General features: G+C 41.8%; 1 protein-coding gene across 1 annotated transcript in view; it reads left to right on the top strand.

Annotated features, from left to right (window-relative positions):
- LOC121567275 (interleukin-1 receptor accessory protein-like) overlaps nucleotides 1-22,538 on the top strand; it is a 51,651-nt gene extending 29,113 nt beyond the window's left edge. Inside the window, exons 3-11 of the mRNA XM_041877172.2 lie at nucleotides 4,985-5,273; nucleotides 5,549-5,744; nucleotides 12,669-12,831; nucleotides 13,032-13,103; nucleotides 15,936-16,062; nucleotides 16,263-16,411; nucleotides 19,211-19,354; nucleotides 19,591-19,737; nucleotides 21,465-22,538. Coding sequence (XP_041733106.1) covers nucleotides 4,985-5,273; nucleotides 5,549-5,744; nucleotides 12,669-12,831; nucleotides 13,032-13,103; nucleotides 15,936-16,062; nucleotides 16,263-16,411; nucleotides 19,211-19,354; nucleotides 19,591-19,737; nucleotides 21,465-22,312 — 2,135 coding nt within the window. The 3' untranslated portion in view covers nucleotides 22,313-22,538. The remainder of the gene's footprint in view (nucleotides 1-4,984; nucleotides 5,274-5,548; nucleotides 5,745-12,668; nucleotides 12,832-13,031; nucleotides 13,104-15,935; nucleotides 16,063-16,262; nucleotides 16,412-19,210; nucleotides 19,355-19,590; nucleotides 19,738-21,464) is intronic.
- Nucleotides 22,539-22,824: the final 286 nt, after the last annotated feature.

Below are 22,824 nucleotides of genomic sequence, written 5' to 3'. Positions count from 1 at the left end.
CTCTGTAATTTCACCTTCACATGAGTCTTTCTGTGTGGCTGTTAATTTGACATTATCAATAGGAAAAAAATCTCTACAATTAGCTTCAGTTAGAGGAGATGGAGGCGACTGAAAAGAAAACATATGCTTAAAATACTTTGTTTCTTCCTTCAAAATATCATTAGGTGAATTATGGGTGACTCCGTCAATTGTAACCAGTTTCATTAAGTTCTTTTTGGTAGCATTCCTATGTTGAAGATTAAAAAAGAATTTTGTGCATTTTTCCCCATATTCCATCCAGTTTGCTTTATTTTTATAATATATTACACTTGATCTTTCTTGAATAAGTTTTTCCATTTCTTTTTGTTTTTCCTCTAATTTATTCTGAGCCTCTATGTTACAGTTTTTATTGCCATCTATCTGTTCTGTTAGACTTTCTATTTCCTTTCTTAGTATAAACTCTTTTGACCTAAATTGCTTTTGTTTTCGAGATGAGTACTGAATTGCATGGCCTCTAAAGGCACATTTAAAGGTGTCCCATACAATAAGGGGATTCGCTGTACCTAAGTTATGTTGGAAAAAGTCAGTTATAAATTCCTTTGTTCTAATTATAAATAAATTATCATCTAATAGGCTTTGATAAAATTTCCAATATCCTCGCCCACGTGGAAATTCAGTCAGAGTAATGTATATGCCTATTATATGATGGTCCGACCGCATTCTGTCCCCTATCAACACTTTTTTTTACTTTTGGTGCCAACGAGAATGAGATAAGAAAGAAGTCAAGACGACTAGCTTGATTCAGTCTCCGCCATGTATATCTCACTAGATCAGCATATTTAAGCCTCCATATATCTACTAGTTCTAATGTATCCATGACATTCACAATTTCCTTAAGAGCATGTGGGTGATTGTTTGTGGTGTGATTTCCTTTTCGGTCCATTGAGCTATTTAAAACAGTATTATAATCCCCCACCATAATAATATTGTCTTGAGTTGCTTGCAGGCTTGATAATTTATTATATATATTGTCAAAGAAGTGTGGATAATCATTATTTGGTCCGTAAAGGTTAATGAGCCATATCTGTTTATTGTCCAATACCATATTTAAAATAATCCATCTACCTTGCGTATCTATTTGGACAATTTGCACATTCGGATCGAAATTACTATTAATTAATATCATCACCCCTTTTGAATTTCTTTGCCCATGGGAGAAGTATATTTCCCCCATTCTTTTTCCACGCTACTTCATCTCGAATTGTTGAATGAGTTTCCTGTATACAATAGATATTATATTCCTTCTCTTTGAGCCATGTAAATATTGTTCTTCTTTTGTTATTATCAGCTAAGCCATTACAATTATAACTGGCTATACTTATTTCACCATACACCATAATGAGATACAAGTTTCAAGTCTATTTATCATTATATATGTTTGTAAATTTACCAATAAAAAATAGCGTAATGATTGAGTGTCCATATAGCTGTACCGTGATATTTGCATTGCTACGGAGTAACCCTTCAATTGTTCTCCACTAATTCCCCGCTAAAGCCCCCTCCCCATCCCAAGTTGAGCCGTCATCCCAGTGATCAGCATCCCCCCACGTCCCTCCGTATCCCTAAGGCCCCGAGAGGCCAGGACCCATCCATCGAAAACAGCACACAGTGCCACCCACAAAACAGAAGCAGGTTAACCGCCAAAAGCATTTCCAATGCTTTCACCTCTATATATATATATCTATATAACTATTTTTTTATTTTTTATTATGCATATCCTATTTTCCATCATTATCAATTAATATGCGTAATAATGTCGGCAGTTCACGCATAGGATTCTAACATATAACCAGGATTGCCATTGTATTACATTTAATTCATTGACAAGCAATTATTATCCTAGCAAATAATTCCCGCGGTCCATCCCATACCCCCCCAACATCCCCACCCCCCACAACATATGCCAGACCAGCACACACGCACATACTCACATACTCCAACACACTCAACCCCCTCCTCCACAATCCACCATAAAATCCAATACTCAACGGCTGTTATATCCCAGAGCCCAACTCGAGAAATAACTTGATCTACGAGTGCACATACAGTTAAAGCTGATTGAGAAAGCATGCAAATTGAGCAGAAATTGACAACAATGTGAGATTTGATTAATCTACTTAATCTATGTCAAGTCCTAGGTGATGGAGATCAGATCCACCCTCTTCACCTGAGACACAAACACTCTGATCCCCTGTTGTAACCATTTTCCCAAGCATCTCCATGCGGTCAGACCTTTGATTATTTTGTGCCACCTGGGCCACAATGATAAACCCCCTCTCTGATTGTCCGAGTGTGACCCCCTCCCCATGGGTTACTGCAGCCAGTGTTGCCAGCACTGCCACTACCTGGGTGGGCGTACCCCACCGGAATCCCCACCGGCTAGGTAAAAGGTCGTCAAGGTTCTCATTAGCAGCTTTGAGAATTTCCTTGTATATTATGCTCTCCCATCAGGGGGCTCTGGCTTTGTAGGACCAACCCTGCCAGGCAGGCTCAGAATCTTGAGGGGGCGGTGCTGCTCAAGTAGGTCTCTGACCGCATTTATTTCTCTATTTAGGCTGCATATTCACAGCAGGTCCATAAAATAGATGGGAACTTCTCTTTGGTGTATGGGTCGCTCAGGTGGGTGTCCAGGTTATAGGGTTAGGGATCTTTCCATCATGATAGGACAATGAATAATTAGATTAGATGTTTACTATATTTAAAAATGTATATCCCTCATCTACACAAAATTGAAAGCTCTCTCTCTCACTACCCCTGTTCATAGACCCCCGGTCGGCTCTGGGATATGCAACCATTTCCCCTCTCACTCACTTAACGCTGTACCTTTTCAAACACAAAAATGCACACCACATGGTTGACTGCGGAAGAAATGGGCCGAGCGTGCAAACGCACCCGCATCCACATCTGCTGCAAGGGGGAAAGGACGCCAGAGAGAACACAGGACCAACCACAACAACCATCCGCCAAAACAACAACCTCCCGCCAAAAAATCCATGTTCTAATTATTTGTATATAAAGATGTATTATTCTGCTTGTTATATCGTTTTATCCATTTATAAAATACTATACTTACTATAAATATTATTTAATATTACAATCCCTATCATTGCTAGTATCAGGTGCTCCAATATTTGACTCCTCCATTACAACTTTTAGAATAGCCATGGAGTAGTCTTTGTGTCTCTGAACATTTGGTTGTCAATATATAATTTATCCACCACTAGTGCAACACGTTTCCCTTTTAATCTGTTTTCCTTGAAGATTGGATACAGAACTTTGCGCCTTTCTACAATCTCCTTCGGGAACTGATCATTCATGCCTATTTTCGTGCCAGCAAGTCTTTTTCCCAGGCTTTTCACCATAGCTTTGTCCTTAAAAAAGCAAATTTGGCAACGATTGGGCGCTCATATTTCTGTCCTCTTTTTCCCGAAACGATGTACACGTTCGAGTTGGATTTTATCGACAGCCTCGAGTGGGATTTGCAGCGCTGTATGCAGGAAGTCCTTCATAATATTCTCTGTTATTTCTCCCTCCTTTTCCTGAATACCCGTAAGTACTAGATTTTCCCTCATCGATCTAGTTTGGATGTCTAGTAAGGCTTCTCTCAGAAGATTGTTCTCCTTTTTTAATTCCCTAACGTCCGTTTCCATTTTAGAGACTGTCACTTTTATTTCTTTGGTTTCTTTCTCCATTACCAAAGCTTTTTTCGTCACTCATTTGAAGACTCGCTTTCAACTCTTTTACGTCTTTACTGACCAGTTCTAATATGCCCAATTTGTCATTTATCGACTTCAACAGGTCGCTTTCCACACTTACCATACCTAGTGGTGAAAAGCATATATCATCTGTATCTGTCGATGAGTCGCGTTTTCTTTTGGGGATCGGCTCTCCACGCTTGTCTTCAGTCATGTTTGGGTGTTGCTTGTTGTAGTAATATTTGTCGATATATTTCTCTAGCCTTATGATCTTATTTCTGTTATTATCCAGATTGAATTATATTAACTGCGAATATATGAAATGCTAATATTTAGTCTAACTTACTGATTTTGAATATTATGTTTTTATCTTGAGGTGTTTTGTACCGATTTCTATTCAATACGCCATCTTGTTTACGCGCCTACTCTGGTCTTGGCCTAGAAGGCCCTTCTTGCTTTGTCTCTCAGTTTGTTCACAGCTTTGTGGAAGTTACCTGTGGCGCTGATGTTTCTTGTGTGCTGTAGGGCAACGGTGTCTAGATGGAATTTGTATTTGTGGTCCTGGCAACTGGACCGTTTTTGGAACACCATTATTTTTGTCTTACTGTCAGGGCCCAGGTCTGACAGAATCTGTGCAGAATATCTAGGTGCTGCTGTAGGCCCTCCTTGGTTGGTGACAGAAGCACCAGATCATCAGCAAACAGTAGACATTTGACTTCAGATTCTAGTAATAATAATAAGCCATTTAGCAGACGCTTTTATCCAAAGCGACTTACAGTCATGCGTGCATACATTTTTGTGTATGGGTGGTCCCGGGGATCGAACCCACTACCTTGGCGTTACAAGCGCCGTGCTCTACCAGCTGAGCTACAGAGGACCAGTAGGGTGAGGCCGGGTGCTGCAGACTGTTCTAGTGCCCTCGCCAATTCGTTGATATAAATGTTGAAGAGGGTGGGGCTTAAACTGCATCCCTGTCTCACCCCATGGCCCTGTGGAAAGAAACGTGTGTGTTTTCTTGCCAATTTTAACCGCACACTTGTTGTTTGTGTACATGGATTTTATAATGTCGTATGTTTTTCCCCCAGCCCCACTTTCCATCAATTTGTATAGCAGACCCTCATGCCAAATTGAGTCAAAAGCTTTTTTCAAATCAACAAAGCATGAGAAGACTTTGCCTTTGTTTTGGTTTGTTTGTTTGTCAATTAGGGTATGCAGGGTGAATACAAGTAATCCCTCTATCCCTCTCTCAGTGTTCCAGTGCCACGACTGGGGAGAGTCAGGCGTTGGAGCTGTGCGGGTGATGGAGGGGGAGGCATGCTGGCTGCCCTGCCCTCTCTTCTCCCACCCCACTGTCTACAACTACAGCTCGATCCAGGCAGCGGGCCTCAACCTAGTGTGGTACCACGTGGTTGCAGGTCAGGACATGGAACAGCCCATTGACTTCCACCACCCCGACCAGAGGCTCAGCAAGGAGAGGGAGAAGCTGTGGCTGCAGCCCACCACCACGCAGGACACGGGCCAGTACATCTGCATGCTGAGGTAGGATGGAGACTGGGCTCGGGAGGCCCAGGAGTTTTGACCCATGCAACCAAGAAAACCTGTCTATGAGCAGATGTTTGTATAAAAAGTTAGACATTCTTTTAATCTTTTGAACCCACCATCATTATCTGTCAGACGGTCAGGAAGTGCATCATATCCTGAGCCAAAACTTCCTGACCTACAATTTTTTTTTTTTTTTAAAGATTACAAAGTCCAAGTTTGTCTGATTAACATGATCTGTTTGTTTTGTGTGTGTGTGTACTTTCCCCTCTCAGAAACAGGACACTGTGTGCCAAGATTGCAGTGCGTCTGGAGGTGGTGCCAAGTGGCCAGGACCCTAATTGTGAGGTGAAGGCTGCTGTGCCTCCCACCCAAGTCATCGTGCCCTTACAGGAGGGCAGGATCCTAACCTGCCCTGACCTGGAGGACATCAAGCTGCCTAACACTAGCCACTCTGTCACCTGGTACCATGTAAGGTGACCCTCGGTCTGTCTGTGTACAATTAATCTGACTTACCATATGGGATAATGGCTAGTATTTTCACTTGGGTGCAGTACATAGTACCAATAGCACCTAAGAAGGTGTATCACTTGATACAATTTAAAAAAATAGGTTCCTTATTAAAAAGCACTGCTATCATCAGTATACACCAGGGGTCAAAACATTGTGGTCAGATTGTATACTAGGTTGTAAACATGTTTTGGTTATAATTTGGGTTAGGCACTACAGGCTGAAATTACATCTACCTACAGTGGGGAAAAAAAGTATTTAGTCAGCCACCAATTGTGCAAGTTCTCCCACTTAAAAAGATGAGAGAGGCCTGTCATTTTCATCATAGGTACACGTCAACTATGACAGACAAATTTAGAATTCTTTTCCAGAAAATCACATTGTAGGATTTTTAATGAATTTATTTGCAAATTATGGTGGAAAATAAGTATTTGGTCACCTACAAACAAGCAAGATTTCTGGCTCTCACAGACCTGTAACTTCTTCTTTAAGAGGCTCCTCTGTCCTCCACTCGTTACCTGTATTAATGGCACCTGTTTGAACTTGTTATCAGTATAAAAGACACCTGTCCACAACCTCAAACAGTCACACTCCAAACTCCACTATGGCCAAGACCAAAGAGCTGTCAAAGGACACCAGAAACAAAATTGTAGACCTGCACCAGGCTGGGAAGACTGAATCTGCAATAGGTAAGCAGCTTGGTTTGAAGAAATCAACTGTGGGAGCAATTATTAGGAAATGGAAGACATACAAGACCACTGATAATCTCCCTCGATCTGGGGCTCCATGCAAGATCTCACCCCGTGGGGTCAAAATGATCACAAGAACGGTGAGCAAAAATCCCAGAACCACACGGGGGGACCTAGTGAATGACCTGCAGAGAGCTGGGACCAAAGTAACAAAGCCTACTATCAGTAACACACTACGCCGCCAGGGACTCAAATCCTGCAGTGCCAGACGTGTCCCCCTGCTTAAGCCAGTACATGTCCAGGCCTGTCTGAAGTTTGCTAGAGTGCATTTGGATGATCCAGAAGAGGATTGGGAGAATGTCATATGGTCAGATGAAACCAAAATAGAACTTTTTGTTAAAAACTCAACTCATTTTTACATTTACATTTTAGTCATTTAGCAGACGCTCTTATCCAGAGCGACTTACAGTTAGTGAATACATTATTTTTTTTTTATACTGGCCCCCCATGGGAAACGAACCCACAACCCTGGCGTTGCAAACGCCATGCTCTATCAACTGAGCTACATCCCTGCCGGCCATTCCCTCCCCTACCCTGGACGAATTGTGCGCCGCCCATGAGTCTCCCGGTCGCGGCCGGCTGCGACAGAGCCTGGATTCGAACCAGGATCTCTAGTAGCACAGTTAGCACTGCAATGCAGTGCCTTAGACCACTGCGCCACTCAGTGTTTGGAGGACAAAGAATGCTGAGTTGCATCCAAAGAACACCATACCTACTGTGAAGCATGGGGGTGGAAACATCATGCTTTGGGGCTGTTTTTCTGCAAAGGGACCAGGACGACTGATCCGTGTAAAGGAAAGAATGAATGGGGCCATGTATCGTGAGATTTTGAGTGAAAACCTCCTTCCATCAGCAAGGGCATTGAAGATGAAACGTGGCTGGGTCTTTCAGCATGACAATGATCCCAAACACACCGCCCGGGCAACGAAGGAGTGGCTTCGTAAGAAGCATTTCAAGGTCCTGGAGTGGCCTAGCCAGTCTCCAGATCTCAACCCCATAGAAAATCTTTGGAGGGAGTTGAAAGTCCGTGTTGCCCAGCGACAGCCCCAAAACATCACTGCTCTAGAGGAGATCTGCATGGAGGAATGGGCCAAAATACCAGCAACAGTGTGTGAAAACCTTGTGAAGACTTACAGAAAACGTTTGACCTGTGTCATTGCCAACAAAGCGTATATAACAAATTATTGAGAAACTTTTGTTATTGACCAAATACTTATTTTCCACCATAATTTGCAAATAAATTCATAAAAAATCCTACAATGTGATTTTCTGGAAAAAAAATTCTCATTTTGTCTGTCATAGTTGACGTGTACCTATGATGAAAATTACAGGCCTCTCTCATCTTTTTAAGTGGGAGAACTTGCACAATTGGTGGCTGACTAAATACTTATTTTCCCCACTGTATCAGTTTTGAGGGTTGTTGGTATTTTGGTCTATTAATATTAGTCTTTTCAAAAAGTTAACATACAAATCTTGATGAAAATGTTTATCTTTTTTAGTTTATCATCGAGATTTCATGAATTTTAACCAATTTAAAATGGACATACATCCAACATTTCAAAGCTCACTATTTTGAATTACACATAATTTAAAAGCATTTCATAGAGAATGTAACAAACTAGACTATATGTAGTAACTTGGTGTTTGGGTCTAAATAGGTGTTTGGTGTTTGACAGTCTAAATTGCGGGATATGCAAATATGCACATATTTGTATTTATTATGATCCCCCTCTTCCTGGGGTCCAGCAAAATTAAGGCAGTTATACAATTTTAAAAACATTACAATAAATTCACAACAGATTTCACAACACATTAAGTGTGTGCCCTCAGGCCCCTACTCTACTACCACATATCTACAACACAAAATCCATGTGTAGGTGTGTGTGTATAGTGCGTATGTTATTGTGTGTGTGTGTGTGTGTGTGTGTGTGTGTGTGTGTGTGTGTGTGTGCATATGTCTGTGCCTATATTTAATGAGATACCACCTAATTTGCATATTTTAATACAATATTCCAGATTTGTTTAAATACAAAAAAGTTGATTGTGATATGATTAAGGGGGAAAAAATCCCTATTAGTATGTGATGTCTGGTTTTAATTGTCCAGAAGACATGACATCTTGATCACATCATGAAAAAGTTGTCTTGACCTGCTTTTAACAAAGACCTGTTCATTGTAGTCTGGATATATTATCTCTTCTCAACCAGAAGACCAGCACTGTAACAGATTGCTGCATTTGTCTGTTTACAGTAAAACATACAGTAATGTACTGCTATACCAGTTTACAATATGTTACTGTAGACCACAATGCATTCTGGTCTAGCAAATTACTAAATTTGTTAGCTGTAAAATGAACAACAAATGTTCAGCTAAGATACTGGATAGTAAATTACAGTAAGTTCCTTTATTTCATAAATGAATGCCCATGTTGTGCCCTTTCAAGACTGATTTATAAAGTTTGACTGGTTTCATGACTGATTGCAACATTTGAGGCCTCTCCAATGTTCTAAGTTAAATCAATCTTTAAGTTTTGAGTTTGCTGAACATATCTTATGTTTTGACTGTCACAGTTGTATGACATCCAAATAGTCAGACAGTTCGACAAGATCTGACGTGCTGAACTATACCAGGGTTGTCAAACTCATTCGGTTTTCAACTCGGGCCGGAGGACCGCAATGAAAATTGGTTATATTTCCTCCCCGTCAGAATTGTCCTCTATCCAAAGTTTTTTGAATTTTCAATGCTCCCTGACTGTCTAGCTTTCATTTCGGTGATTTATTAGCGAGCTGGATACAGTCAAGAAATTGTATGAATATAGGTTGATTATATATATATATTTTTTTTACTCAAACCACCCGCGGGCCGGATTAGACCCCCTCAGCCTGCGTGCCATATGTTTGACAACACCGACCAACTCCACATTAATGCCCATGATTTTGGAATGAGATGTTCGAAGAGCAGGTGTCCACATACCTTTGGCCATGTGTATGTCCTGTCATGCTTTGTTACAGGTTATATTTGTTAGACCCATTAGTGAGACCAACTCCTTGCCCTTGTGGTTAGTTTCTGCCCTGCTTGGCACTCAGCATTAAGGAGATGGATTGGGGGTAAGTCTGCGATAGACTGGCATCCTGTCGTGTTGTAACGTGTTGCATTCCACTTTTACAGTCATGTTATTGGCAACTTTTTTATAGTTGATTACTGTACATTTTACCGGATAATGATTGGTTAAAACTGCATTCCAGCCATTGTCTATTCCACAAGTCACCACCGGCTAAATCTATGACATTGAAATGCCTGTTTACCCTGTTCCATCTGACTGCACAATCCCACTGTCTCATCAGCTCAGCCAGGCAATTTATATACTAGATCTACACTGTAAAAACCATCTAGAGATTGTCTCCCATTTCTTTTAGACTATGGTTTTCAACAGCGGAGATTTGTAATAACCTTGCTGTCTGTCTCGCCGACATTTGCAACATTGTTTCAATATTGAAATTTGATCTCCAGCTGTCCTATGGTAATGAACATGTCGGGATTCGGGATGAGACAGACATGCTGGCAGCTTTTCTCAGCCAGTCCAAATCATGAATAAGCATAGTTTTTATGGATACAGTGAGGGAAAAAAGTATTTGATCCCGTGCTGATTTTGTATGTTTACCCACTGACAAAGACATGATCAGTCTATCATTTTAATGGTAGGTTTATTTGAACAGTGAGAGACAGAATAACAACAACAAAATCCAGAAAAACGCATGTCAAAAATGTTATAAATTGATTTGCATTTTAATGAGGGAAATAAGTATTTGACCCCTCTGCAAAACATTACTTAGTACTTGGTGGCAAAATCCTTGTTGGCAATCACAGAGGTCAGACGTTTCTTGTAGTTGGCCACCAGGTTTGCACACATCTCAGGAGGGATTTTGTCCCACTCCTCTTTGCAGATCTTCTCCAAGTCATTAAGGTTTCAAGGCTGACGTTTGGCAACTAGAACCTTCAGCTCCCTCCACAGATTTTCTATGGGATTAAGGTATGGAGACTGGCTAGGCCACTCCAGGACCTTAATGTGCTTCTTCTTGAGCCACTCCTTTGTTGCCTTGGCCGTGTGTTTTGGGTCATTGTCATGCTGGAATACCCATCCACGACACATTTTCAATGCCCTGGCTGAGGGAAGGAGGTTCTCACCCAAGATTTGACGTAAATGGCCCCGTCCATCATCCCTTTGATGTGGTGAAGTTGTCCTGTCCCCTTAGCAGAAAAACACCCCCAAAGCATAATGTTTCCACCTCCATGTTTGACAGTGGGGATGGTGTTCTTGGGGTCATAGGCAGCATTCCTCCTCCTCTAAACACGGCAAGTTGAGTTGGTGCCAAAGAGCTCGATGTTGGTCTCATCTGACCACAACACTTTCACCCAGTTCTCCTCTGAATCATTCAGATGTTCATTGGCAAACTTCAGACTGGCCTATATATGTGCTTTCTTGAGCAGGGGGACCTTGCGGGCGCTGCAGGATTTCAGTCCTTCACAGCGTAGTGTGTTACCAATTGTTTTCTTGGTGACTATGGTCCCAGCTGCCTTGGGATCATTGACAAGATCGTCCCGTGTAGTTCTGGGCTGATTCCTCACCGTTCTCATGATCATTGCAACTCCACGAGGTGAGATCTTGCATGGAGCTCCAGGCCAAGGGAGATTGACAGTTCTTTTGTGTTTCTTCCATTTGCGAATAATCGCGCCAACTGTTGTCACCTTCTCACCAAGCTGCTTGGCGATGGTCTTGTAGCCCATTCCAGCCTTGTGTAGGTCTACAATCTTGTCCCTGACATCCTTGGAGAGCTCTTTGGTCTTGGCCATGGTGGAGAGTTTGGAATCTGATTGATTGATTGCTTCTGTGGACAGGTGTCTTTTATACAGGTAACAAGCTGAGATTAGGAGCACTCGCTTTAAGAGTGTGCTCCTAATCTCAGCTCGTTACCTGTATATATGACACCTGGGAGCCAGAAATCTTTCTGATTGAAAGGGGGTCAAATACTTATTTCCCTCATTAAAATGCAAATCAATTTATAACATTTTTGACATGCGTTTTTCTGGATTTTTTTGTTGTTATTCTGTCTCTCACTGTTCAAATAAACCTACCATTAAAATTATAGACAGATCATTTCTTTGTCAGTGGGCAAACGTACAAAATCAGCAGGGGATCAAATACTTTTTTCCCTCACTGTATATACAAAGACATTTCAGTAGAAAACCACGAAATTCAGCTAGTTTGCTGTCATTCCAGCTTCAATTTGAAGTGATTGTGTTTGCTGTGTAGTTGGCTATCTCTTCTGAACAGTAACCTGCCGAGAGAGCAAATGTTCTATGCCAGGCAAAATCGCACATCATTAGCTCATTGTTATGGATGTATCCCCTAAAAATCACTAGAAAACAGCTTAAACAAACGCAAATGTAGCTACTTTTCTGTTATTCTGGCTGGACTGTTTGACGTGACTGTGTTAGCCAAAGTTGGCTAACTAGCAAGCAAGGGATAAGAACGTTGCCAGCCATCATGGCAATGGAACATTTAGAACGTAACCTTGATTTGCTGAAGGAAGGAACAAGACATAACACACAACATAGCCCCACTATTGCCAAGCTCAGGGCCTGTTCATAAAGAAGTAATGTAGATAGGCTATATCACCACAGGGTTCTATACCCTTCAAGGGACTTACTTAAACTGTGCTCAGTTCCATCAGCCTTTTTCTTCACGCTCATTCTCTCACTGTACAGTACAGTATGTGTTCACATCAAGTTGTAACTGCGAGAACTGGTGTTAACTGTGGTACCCGGTAGAATGTTTTGCTCTGTTCAGATCTGTCTGTGTACAACTCATTTGACCTCTTTGGTCCCTCTCTTCTACTAAAGATTATCTACTCCAGTGGAGACTGCTGAGGGGAGGACAGCTCATAATAATTGCCGGAACGGAGCAAATGGAATGGCATAAACACATGGAAACCATGTGTTTGATGTATTTGATACCATTTCACCAATTCCGCTCCAGCCATTACCACAAGCCCGTCCTCCCCAATTAAGGTGCCACCAACCTCCTGTGATCTACTCTGCTCTACTCCCCCCTCCCTATCTGTGTTGACCTTGAGCAGGAGTGTAATGCCTTCAGGAACATCGATCGTGTGTTCAAAGGAGACAAGCTGGTCATCCATGTAATGTTGGAGCACTACCAAGGACTTTACCAATGTGTGGTCACTTACGAGACCAAAGGAAGAGCCATCAAATTCACCAGAGTGGTCAATGTAACTGCAGTGTGTAAGGCCTTTTTCACAACTAATCTGAATGTTTTGTAACTATGAACGTTGCACTGTACATCCTTTTGTTAAAGCAATTCAATGATATGTGTTTCCGGTAGTTAGGGTTATGTTTTCTGGATAACTATCTGATCTTGCAATATATGATAATGTCAAACTTTCAACAAGTTGAGTGTATTTTCTGCTTTGTGTTTCTCTCAGCTTCCAGTGGTTTACCCAAAAAGCCCAATATACTCAACCCTGCCAAGGAGCAACTCTATCCCGTCAAACAAGGTAGGTAGAGAAGGACTATCAGATACATCAGCATATCAATATATTATATATGTGGTCCTCTGTAGCTCAGCAGGTAGAGCACGGCGCTTGTAACGCCAAGGTAGTGGGTTCGATACCCGGGACCACCCATACGTAAAAATGTATGCACGCATGACTGTAAGTCGCTTTGGATAAAAGCGTCTGCTAAATGGCATATTATATTATATTAAGATATACACTGAGTGTACTAAACATTAGGAACACTGCTCTTTCCATGACAGACTGACCAAGTGAAAGCTATGATCCCTTGTTGTCACCTGTTGAATCCACTTCAATCAGTGTAGATGAAGGGGAGGAGACAGGTTAAAGAAAGATTTTTAAGCCTTGAGACAAGAAAAAAAGATTTAAGTCCTTTAGAACGCGGTATGGTAGTAGGTGCCAGGCGCACCGGTTTGTGTCAAGAACTGCAATACTGCTGGGTTTTTCACGCTCAGCAGTTTCCCGTGTGTATCAAGAATGGTCCACCAGACAAAGGACATCCAGCCAACTTGACACAGAGAGAGCGAGAGTTGACAGCAGTACGATGACAAAGCATGGGTGAGAGAGAAATGGTGTACGAGCTAAAGCTGTAGAAATACTGAAAAGCATATACTGTACATATATATATAAAATATTGGTTTATGCAGACCAGTTAGCAACATGCCAATTAGGCACTATTATTATTATTGTTATTATTATTATTATTATTATTATTATTATTATTATTATTATTATTATTATTATTATTATTGTTATTATTATTATGTAGGTTTTAGCTATATTTATATATATATATATATATATATATATATATATATATATATATATATATATATATATATACAGTTGAAGTCGGAAGTTTACATATACCTTAGCCAAATACATTTCAACTCAGTTTTTCACAATTCCTGACATTTAATCCTAGTAAAATTCCCTGTCTTAGGTCAGTTAGGATCACCACTTTATTTTAAGAATGTGACATGTCAGAATAATTGTAGAGAGAGTGATTTATTTAAGCTTTTATTTCTTTCATCACAATCCCAGTGGGTCAGAAGTTTACATACACTCAATTAGTAGCCTTTAAATTGTTTAACTTGGGTCAAACGTTTCACATAGCCTTCCACAAGCTTCCCACAATAAGTTGGGTAAATTTTGGCCCATTCCTCCTGACAGAGCTGGTGTAACTGAGTCAGGTTTGTAGGCCTCCTTGCTCGCACACGCTTTTTCAGTTCTGCCCACACATTTTCTATAGGATTGAGGTCAGGGCGTTGTTGTCCTTAAGCCATTTTGCCACAACTTTGGAAGTATGCTTGGGGTCATTGTCCATTTGGAAGACCCATTTGCGACCAAGCTTTAACTTCCTAACTGATGTCTTGAGATGTTGCTTCAATATATCCACATAATTTTCCTTCCTCATGATGCCATCTATTTTGTGAAGTGCACCAGTCCCTCCTGCAGCAAAGCACCCCCACAACATGATGCTGCCACCCCCATGCTTCACGGTTGGGATTGGTGTTCTTGGCTTGCAAGCAACCCCCTTTTTCCTCCAAACATAACGATGGTCATTATGGCCAAACAGTTATATTTTTGTTTCATCAGACCAGAGGACATTTCTCCAAAAAGTACCATCTTTTGCAGATGCAAACTGTAGTCTGGCCTTTTTATGGCGTTTTTGGAGCAGTGGCTTCTTCCTTGCTGAGCGGCCTTTCAGGTTATGTCGATATAGGACTCGTTTTACTGTGGATATAGATACTTTTGTACCTGTTTCCTCCAGCATCTTCACCAGGTCCTTTACTGTTGTTCTGGGATTGATTTGCACTTTTCGCACCAAAGTACGTTCATCTCTAGGATACAAAACGTGTCTCCTTCCTGAGCGGTATGAAGGCTGCGTGGTCCCATGGTGTTTATACTTGCGTACTATTGTTTGTACAGATGAACGTGGTACCTTCAGGCATTTGGAAATTGCTCCCAAGGACGAACCAGACTTGTGGAGGTCTACAATGTTTTTTCTGAGGTCTTGGCTGATTTCTATTAATTTTCCCATGATGTCAAGCAAAGAGGCACTGAGTTTGAAGGTAGGCCTTGAAATACAACCACAAGTACACCTCCAATTGACTCACATGATGTCAGTTAGCCTATCAGAAGCTTCTAAAGCCTTGACATCATTTTCTGGAATTTTCCAAGCTGTTTAAAGGCACAGTCAACGTAGTGTATGTAAACGTCTGACCAACTGGAATTGTGATACAGTGAATTATAAGTGAAATAATCTGTCTGTAAACAATTGTTGGTAAAATTACTTGTGTCATGCACGAAGTAGATGTCCTAACTGACTTGCCAAAACTATAGTTTGTTAACAAGAAATTTGCGGAGTGCTTGAAAAACAAGTTTTAATGACTCCAACCTAAGTGTATGTAAACTTCCGACTTCAACTGTAAGAACAGTTTAGCTGTTCTTTGGTTGTGCCAATAATAATATTTCCATCACAGGGTGCAGACCAAAGTCACAGTTCCACATTAAGTTCCACATTAAGTTGATGTAATTAAACAACTATATACTGTAGAACTACCTACTGTAGAATATTTTACAGGACATTACTGTTAAATCGAGTAAAATCACTACTATTTCACAGAATGTTACTTGCATTTTTTTGTGAGTTGTTGCTATTCCTTTTTTCATATTATAAAAATGTTCTTGTGACAAAGTTGTAGTCATGGCTGTAGCGATTGGGTGATATTATCATGGTGACACAGTAGCACAGTAGACATTGTTCCCATGGTAATGCAGCAGTATTGATAGCCGTGGTGACTGTTGCAGGGTCAGAGGTGAATCTCACATGCAGGGTGTCTTTGCCCTACCTGGAAGGACCCAGGGAGACCTGGTGGACCATCGATGGGAAGACTGTAGAGCAGCTAGCTGATCCCCGCATCTCATTTACTTCTAGGCAAGTCTCATCCTCTTCTGTCTTGTCTTGTCTAGTCTCTTCTGTTACTTTCTATTCTCTTCTCATCTCTATTCTTTTATACTCCTCTTTTTGTTTGTTTTGTTTGTTTCAATCCTCTCCTCTCATTATTCTGTCACTCCTTTCCAATGTATTCCTTCCCCTCATCTCCTCTCTCCTCCCCTCCCCTCTCTATCCTACAGGGTGGTGTTGGAATATTTTGGGGACTGGACAGTTGAGAATGTGCTCCGCATCCAGGACTTCAGCTCAGAGGACCTGACCAGAGAATACAACTGCTCCGGACGCAACGGCCGAGATGTAGCCACCCGCAGGGCAGTGCTAGAAGAGGAGAGTGAGGAATGAGTTAGCACATCACAGAGCATAGCATGACACAATATGGCATTTGTTGATCATTTGTGTTGGAATGTGCTGAATGTTGTATTAGTCACTATGGGAAAGTAGTGTGTAGCTAGTGCTCTGTGGTTGATCTTGTGGACTGTTGTGTGATGGTTAGCAGTAGAGATTTGGACTGTTTACTGTAACATGAATTAAATATTTCAATACTCTAATTATCTTGATTTTTAACTAGTTTGCCTTTTATTCTCAGTTTTAATGCTCTTTGTTTCCTTTATTAGTATGATTTTTATACCATTGTTTTATATCTTGCTCTGTTTTATCACTTGGCTTTTTTTGTTTTATTTTTACATGTTACATTCTTTAGTGTACGACTATGTTTTATTATTTCAAGCAATAACTGCAACCCCCTAGAGTCGATTGACGCCCCGGTGCATCAATCTAAGTTACATAGTAAAAAAGTCCCCACCAAAATCCATCAGTTGAAGTTAGAGATATCTGAAGTTGGTAGTCTGTACCGTCGATGTGCCAACTTCTGTTTGGTAGCGTCCGAACCGTTTGGGCTACAAATTAATGGGCTCGCACTGTGGAAAGCTGAGATTCTCACGGACACGATGGTGTTCTCTGTTTTGCTCTAGGACCCCGATAAGTGTCACGCTACTTTTCTGAATGTAACCAGTACTGGTTAAAAAAAAAATGAATGGAAGTATGAAGGTACCCAAAAAAGGGGTTAAATATGTGTATTTTTTTTATAGAAATAGAATAAAAACAAACAAGCTAAATTATCCATAGTATGACCATCTTAAAACAATTCCATATGTCAGCTTAGCACCCCCCCCCCCCTTCCCCCAATGTCTTAGGCTCTAATGAATTAACATACAAAGTACAGTATATTATCAGGTCACACCAATCCTGTAGCCTAGAAGAGTTGGCTATATCACACCTTTCCTATTTTATGAGTTTTGTTGGGATAAGCAGTCATAACAGTGAGGGAGAGCAGGATGATACATACAGGTAGGAGGGGTGGGATTTGATACAATGCTACCACAGACTGAGGGAGACATTTTCGTAGTGCAAAATAATTGTGCAAAGTGCAAAAATTACAATAATCCTCAACAATGTGCGTTATAAAGAGGCAACTATAGATTAGCGGAGGCTCCTCAGAGGAGGAAGGGGAGGACCATCCTCAGTGAATTTCTTAAAATTAAAAATGGTAAAACATTGAATAACAAGACTAAATATATCCACGTCACCAAATAATTGATTAAAACACACTGTTTTGCAATGAAAGGTCTACAGTAGCCTCAACAGCACTCTGTATGGTAACACCATGGTGTAGCCGGAGGACAGCTAGCTTCCGTCCTCCTCTTGGTACATTAACTTCAATACAAAACCTAGGAGGCTCTTGGTTCTCACCCCCTTCAATAGACTTACACAGTAATTATGACAACTTCCGGAGGACGTCCTCCAACCTATCAGAGCTCTTGCAGCATGAACTGACATGTTGTCCACCCAATCAAAGGATGAAAGGAGAGAATGAATATAGTACTGAAAGCATAAGCTACAGTTAGCTAGCACTGCAGTGCATAAAATGTGATGAGTAGTTGACTCAAAGAGCAATAGTTGAACAGTTTTCAACCAATTAATTTCTTCAAAAATTAAGGAGAACCAAGAGAGAGAGAGAGAGAGAGAGAGAGAGAGAGAGTGAGTGAGAGTATAATTTTTTTCAGTTTCACTTAGTTATCTAGCAAATGAAACTGGCTAGTTTAGTTACTCAAACATAGGGATGCTATGTTAGCTAGTTGGCTATGACTATCCAACACAAAACTGGAACTCTTCCAAGTCAAGGTAAGCTTTTGGTTTTATTAACGCATTAGCTATGTTGACTCTGACGTTACTTTAGCTAATATGGGGACAACGATGTAGGCCGTGTGTAGCGGTTATGACAAGGTTTGACTTGGAAAGGTTTTTTCGCCTGGTCACATACAGCTGATGTGTTCTTCATTGAAGTCCACAAACAAAGGGAAAAGGTGAGAGGAGGAGAGCGCATAGAGGCTAGAATGAATACAACGTGGCTGCTATGATCAGGGGTGTATTCATTCTGTGGATTCTGTTGAAAAACGTTTCTTAAACGGAAGCAAACGAAACGGGGATGAAAATACCTGAATTTGTACAATAGAAACTCTCGTTTGCAACTGTTGGACTAATGATTACACCCTAGATAAGCTAGATGCAGGCAAGAGTGTGCAAGGCCGTATTGAACGTGTCACTGTCTGTCCATGTGTCACTGTCTGTCATCTCAAATGTTTCTCTCCACCTGTGTGGACCTACGTTGTAAACTTTCATTCATAGGCTAGGTTGTAGCAACCTCATGTTGAGTATAGAGAACATTTGAGTATCTTGTAGTAGCCTAAACCTATCGATGTTACATTGAACTGGGTGAATGGAATATGAATGACAGTCATCCAACATGCTGTAATAGAAATAAGGCCATGCTCATGAAAAATAAAAATGGTCCTCCCTCATCATAAACGGCACTGACCGCCACTGTTATAGAAGTATTGCTCAGTTTACTCAATTCTTGTTAAATCATACTGCGAGATTGGTCTCAATGGGAATCACCTGCCTAAATATACAGTAGGTAAAATAAAAAAGTAGGTTTACGCTATTTTTCGCACAATTCTTTTGCGCTGTGAAAATGTCGCCTTGAATAGAGGTACATTATATGCTGCAGGTGATGGTGTTACCAACCAGGCCAGCCCGAGGCACCTAATTCTCTATTGTAATGAATTTTCAGTGTACCTGCCATCTGTGGAGCTGGACTGTGGCCTGGGCGTGACTCTGTTCCTGATGCTGGTGCTGTTCGTGGTCTACCACATCTTCTGGCTGGAGCTGCTGCTGCTCTATCGCTCCTGGTTCGGAACCGACGAACGCTCTACAGGTGGGACACCTACTGCACAGACAGTCCTAGCTAAGAATAACCAACTAGGGCCTGTAGTTTTTCCTGACCACTTGACCTGGCCAAGAAAGTGTAGCTCCAACTTATTCAACCTGACCTGGGAAAAACTGCAAGCAATAGTTGTGACTTAACTCCAGGCCTTAGTTAGTTACCTGGACATTTGCCTGATCCTAATAATGACATCTGTGAAATACCTATATTTTTTCTTCCTCATTCAGACAAGGAGTACGACATCTACATCTCGTACGCGAGGAATAGCGAGGAGGAGCAATTTGTCCTTTTGACACTGCGCAGGGTCCTGGAGAATGAACTGGGCTATACCGTCTGCATCTTTGACAGGGACAGGAACAGCCTTCCTGGAGGGAGTGAGTATGGGAGAACCTCTAGAACCTTAGACAGAATTGTATGGTCTAGCGTCAGACACTGATATCAGTATGGAACATTCCAACAGCGGGATGAGGAGTGTATGAGCGAAAGGGGAACAGTGTGTAAGAATGGACCAGTGGGTAGAAATGTGTAGGAATTGTGAGGGAGATGATTACAGACCAGAGGTTTTCCTGACATGACCTGACCAGGAAAAACTCTAATAGCCTACAACTAGGGCCTGGAGTTTTCCCTGGTCATGTCACATGGCCAGCAAACCTCCCCTGGCCATAACAATGACACATGCTATGACCATTAGAGGATTCAGAGGTTTGGCCTGAATGAAGGCTCTGCGCTGAATCACTGATCTACAAATCATCTTGAATCCCAAATGCGCAAGCTGAGGCGGGCGAGAGTAGCCCTGGCGCTGGTCCGTTGGCAAGAGGACAAATGCAGCGAGATCTGTCCTCTAGGTTCTGGAAGCGACTCCGGGTGGAGCTACCTGTCAGAAGGATTAAAGACCCGCTACAGAGCCAAGATAGTAACGCTATACCACTGCAGAATATAGCTATAGACACACACCGCGAGCGTAATAACATAGTGGAGAATACAGAATGGCATAGCATATACGTGACATACGCACGCACACGCACACACACACATACATACATACACACACACACACACACACACACACACACACACACACACACACACACACACACACACACACACACACACACACACACACACACACACACACACACACACACACACACACACACACACACACACACACACACACACACACCATTGTTCCATTATTACACTGTTTCTTTTTTGTGATTGAGAAACCATTCATCCATTTGTTTTGCATTCTGTTAAATGTTATTTTGAAAGTGTTTTACATGTGTTGTATCATTTTGTATAATTCTTTCATATTATGTACATTTTTATCTGAATAAATGATTTTTTTTTATATCTCAATATCCGTTTCGTCCATGTCATTTAATGTCATCACATTTTCATTAATGTTTGTCATATTATGCATATGGCATATTATTATCTTTCACATTGCTGTGTGTTTGGAGTTCCTGGTTGAAATACATTTATGGAAGGTGATATCTATGATAGCTATGAGTATGTTGACATTGTGCATTTGTCATTGTTTTTGATAATGGAAAATCTATAGGCTGAAATTCAGTCGAACCTGCCATAGCAATGTTTAATCAGTGTCTTTAATCAGTTTGATTAATGTTCACAGTTGTGAGGGGAGTCCACTTGTTAGTGATTAGTATGTTTTTACAGTACACTTCTTTTACATTAAGTTTTCACAGTACGTTTTATTTTTTTTACAGTACATCAAAACTATTCTGTAATTTTATTTGACCATAGGAAGAAAATCTAGCTTTGCAGGATTTTTGCCTGTAAGCCAAAAGGGGTCACCTAAATAGACAGAAATACTGTCTACAAATGAGCCTACCTCTCCACCCTATCCGTGAGCAAAGTCATATATGTTTGTTTGCCTAAAATTAAAGATTTGTGTGGTTTAATGAGATAAGAAATGTATAAATTAGCGTATGCATTCAATCCAAAATTTGACGTAAATAGTCAGCAACTGAACGCACATAGTGTGTCTTTAAATACCGCAATGCGGTTTTATTGATTGTTGCCCATAGTGTCATAGTCCTGTCCTGGTGGGTTCCTAAGGTGAGTTTCTCTCCACTAGATGTGTCGGAGGCTGTCCTCAGGTGTATGCAGTCAAGCCGCCGGCTCCTGGTGGTCCTGAGCCCCGACTACCTGACAGAGAAGAGTGTCAGCCTGCTGGAGTGTCGCCTGGGCCTCTACATCCAGCTCACCAGCCACGCCCAAATCATCACCATCCTTTACAGCCCCCTCCCGAGACTATTGGCCTCTTGCACTGAGGCCCAGCAGCTACGCTGCAGTACCGCCACCATCACCTGGAGGGGACGCCAGTCGGAGCCGCCCACCTCTCGCTTCTGGAAGCGCCTGCTCCTGGCCCTGCCTGTGAGGCCGCTGGCCCTGGGGAGGAGGCTCATCGACAGCACCTCGTCCCACTCCGACCTGGCCGCTTCGTTGGGCCTGCAGCGCCAGCAGCAGGATGCCGCCAAGCCACAGAGGCAGAGGGACGGCAAGGGTGCTGCAGGCAGCGGTGGCAGAGGGAGGGGGCGCAAGTGGAGGATACAGAGGATACAGGAGGCTCGCAGCAGAGAGATGTCAAAGGTTAAAGAGGTGGGCCACTTTAGGGAGCCCCGCGGGGTCTTGGGTAGTGCGGCGGCGAAGATCCAGCTTCATCATCAACCCGTAGCAAACAGTAACAGACAGACCCAACCAGGACTTCACCCAAACATCAGAGAGACCCAACCAGGACTTCATCCAAGCAGCACAGAAACCCAACTAGGACGTCATTCAAGCTGCACAGAAACCCAACCAGGACTTGACCCTAAGAGTACTGAAACTCATCCTTCCCCTAACCAACCACAGAACTCTGATAACGGTGCGTGCGACCTAGATAACAATAACTGCAACAATATCAGGCATGGCTGTGCACTGTAGAACACTGTCTGAAGACAGGGGCAACTGCAATAGACTTGACTCACAACTTGTTGGCGAAATGCCAAGGACACATCGCATTGGAATAGCAGACAACTTTGTTTCTTAAGTGAAATATAAAAGTGTTTGTGATTGATTGTCTGTTCTGTATCTCATTTGGTTCTTCACTGACCTATCGAAGACGTCACTAGATGTCATCCATTCACCATTCACTGGCCTGGGTTGGTTTGTCTCCCATCTGTTTATCTCTGTGTGTGTTGGTTTGGGGGGGTTGAAACTGACTGACTGACGGATACTAACTACCTGTCCAAGCAAACTGCTCTGTGCTGAGTGTGTCTAGATTATCATAATATACTTTATCTAGTGTCCATGTTACTTCTTTGGAGGTCCTTTGAGCCCATGACAAATGGTACTCAAATTTGGTTTATGTATGCCATATGTTCAGAAATCCATACAGCTCTATCAATGCAAGTTTTTTAAGACTGGGTTCTGATATGCCATACAACAATTTCTCG

Source organism: Coregonus clupeaformis, chromosome 6, assembly GCF_020615455.1.
Source record: "Coregonus clupeaformis isolate EN_2021a chromosome 6, ASM2061545v1, whole genome shotgun sequence".
Lineage (NCBI taxonomy): Eukaryota > Metazoa > Chordata > Actinopteri > Salmoniformes > Salmonidae > Coregonus > Coregonus clupeaformis.
The sequence above is the reverse complement of the archived record's forward strand: the minus strand, read 5'-3'. Positions and strand labels throughout refer to the sequence as shown.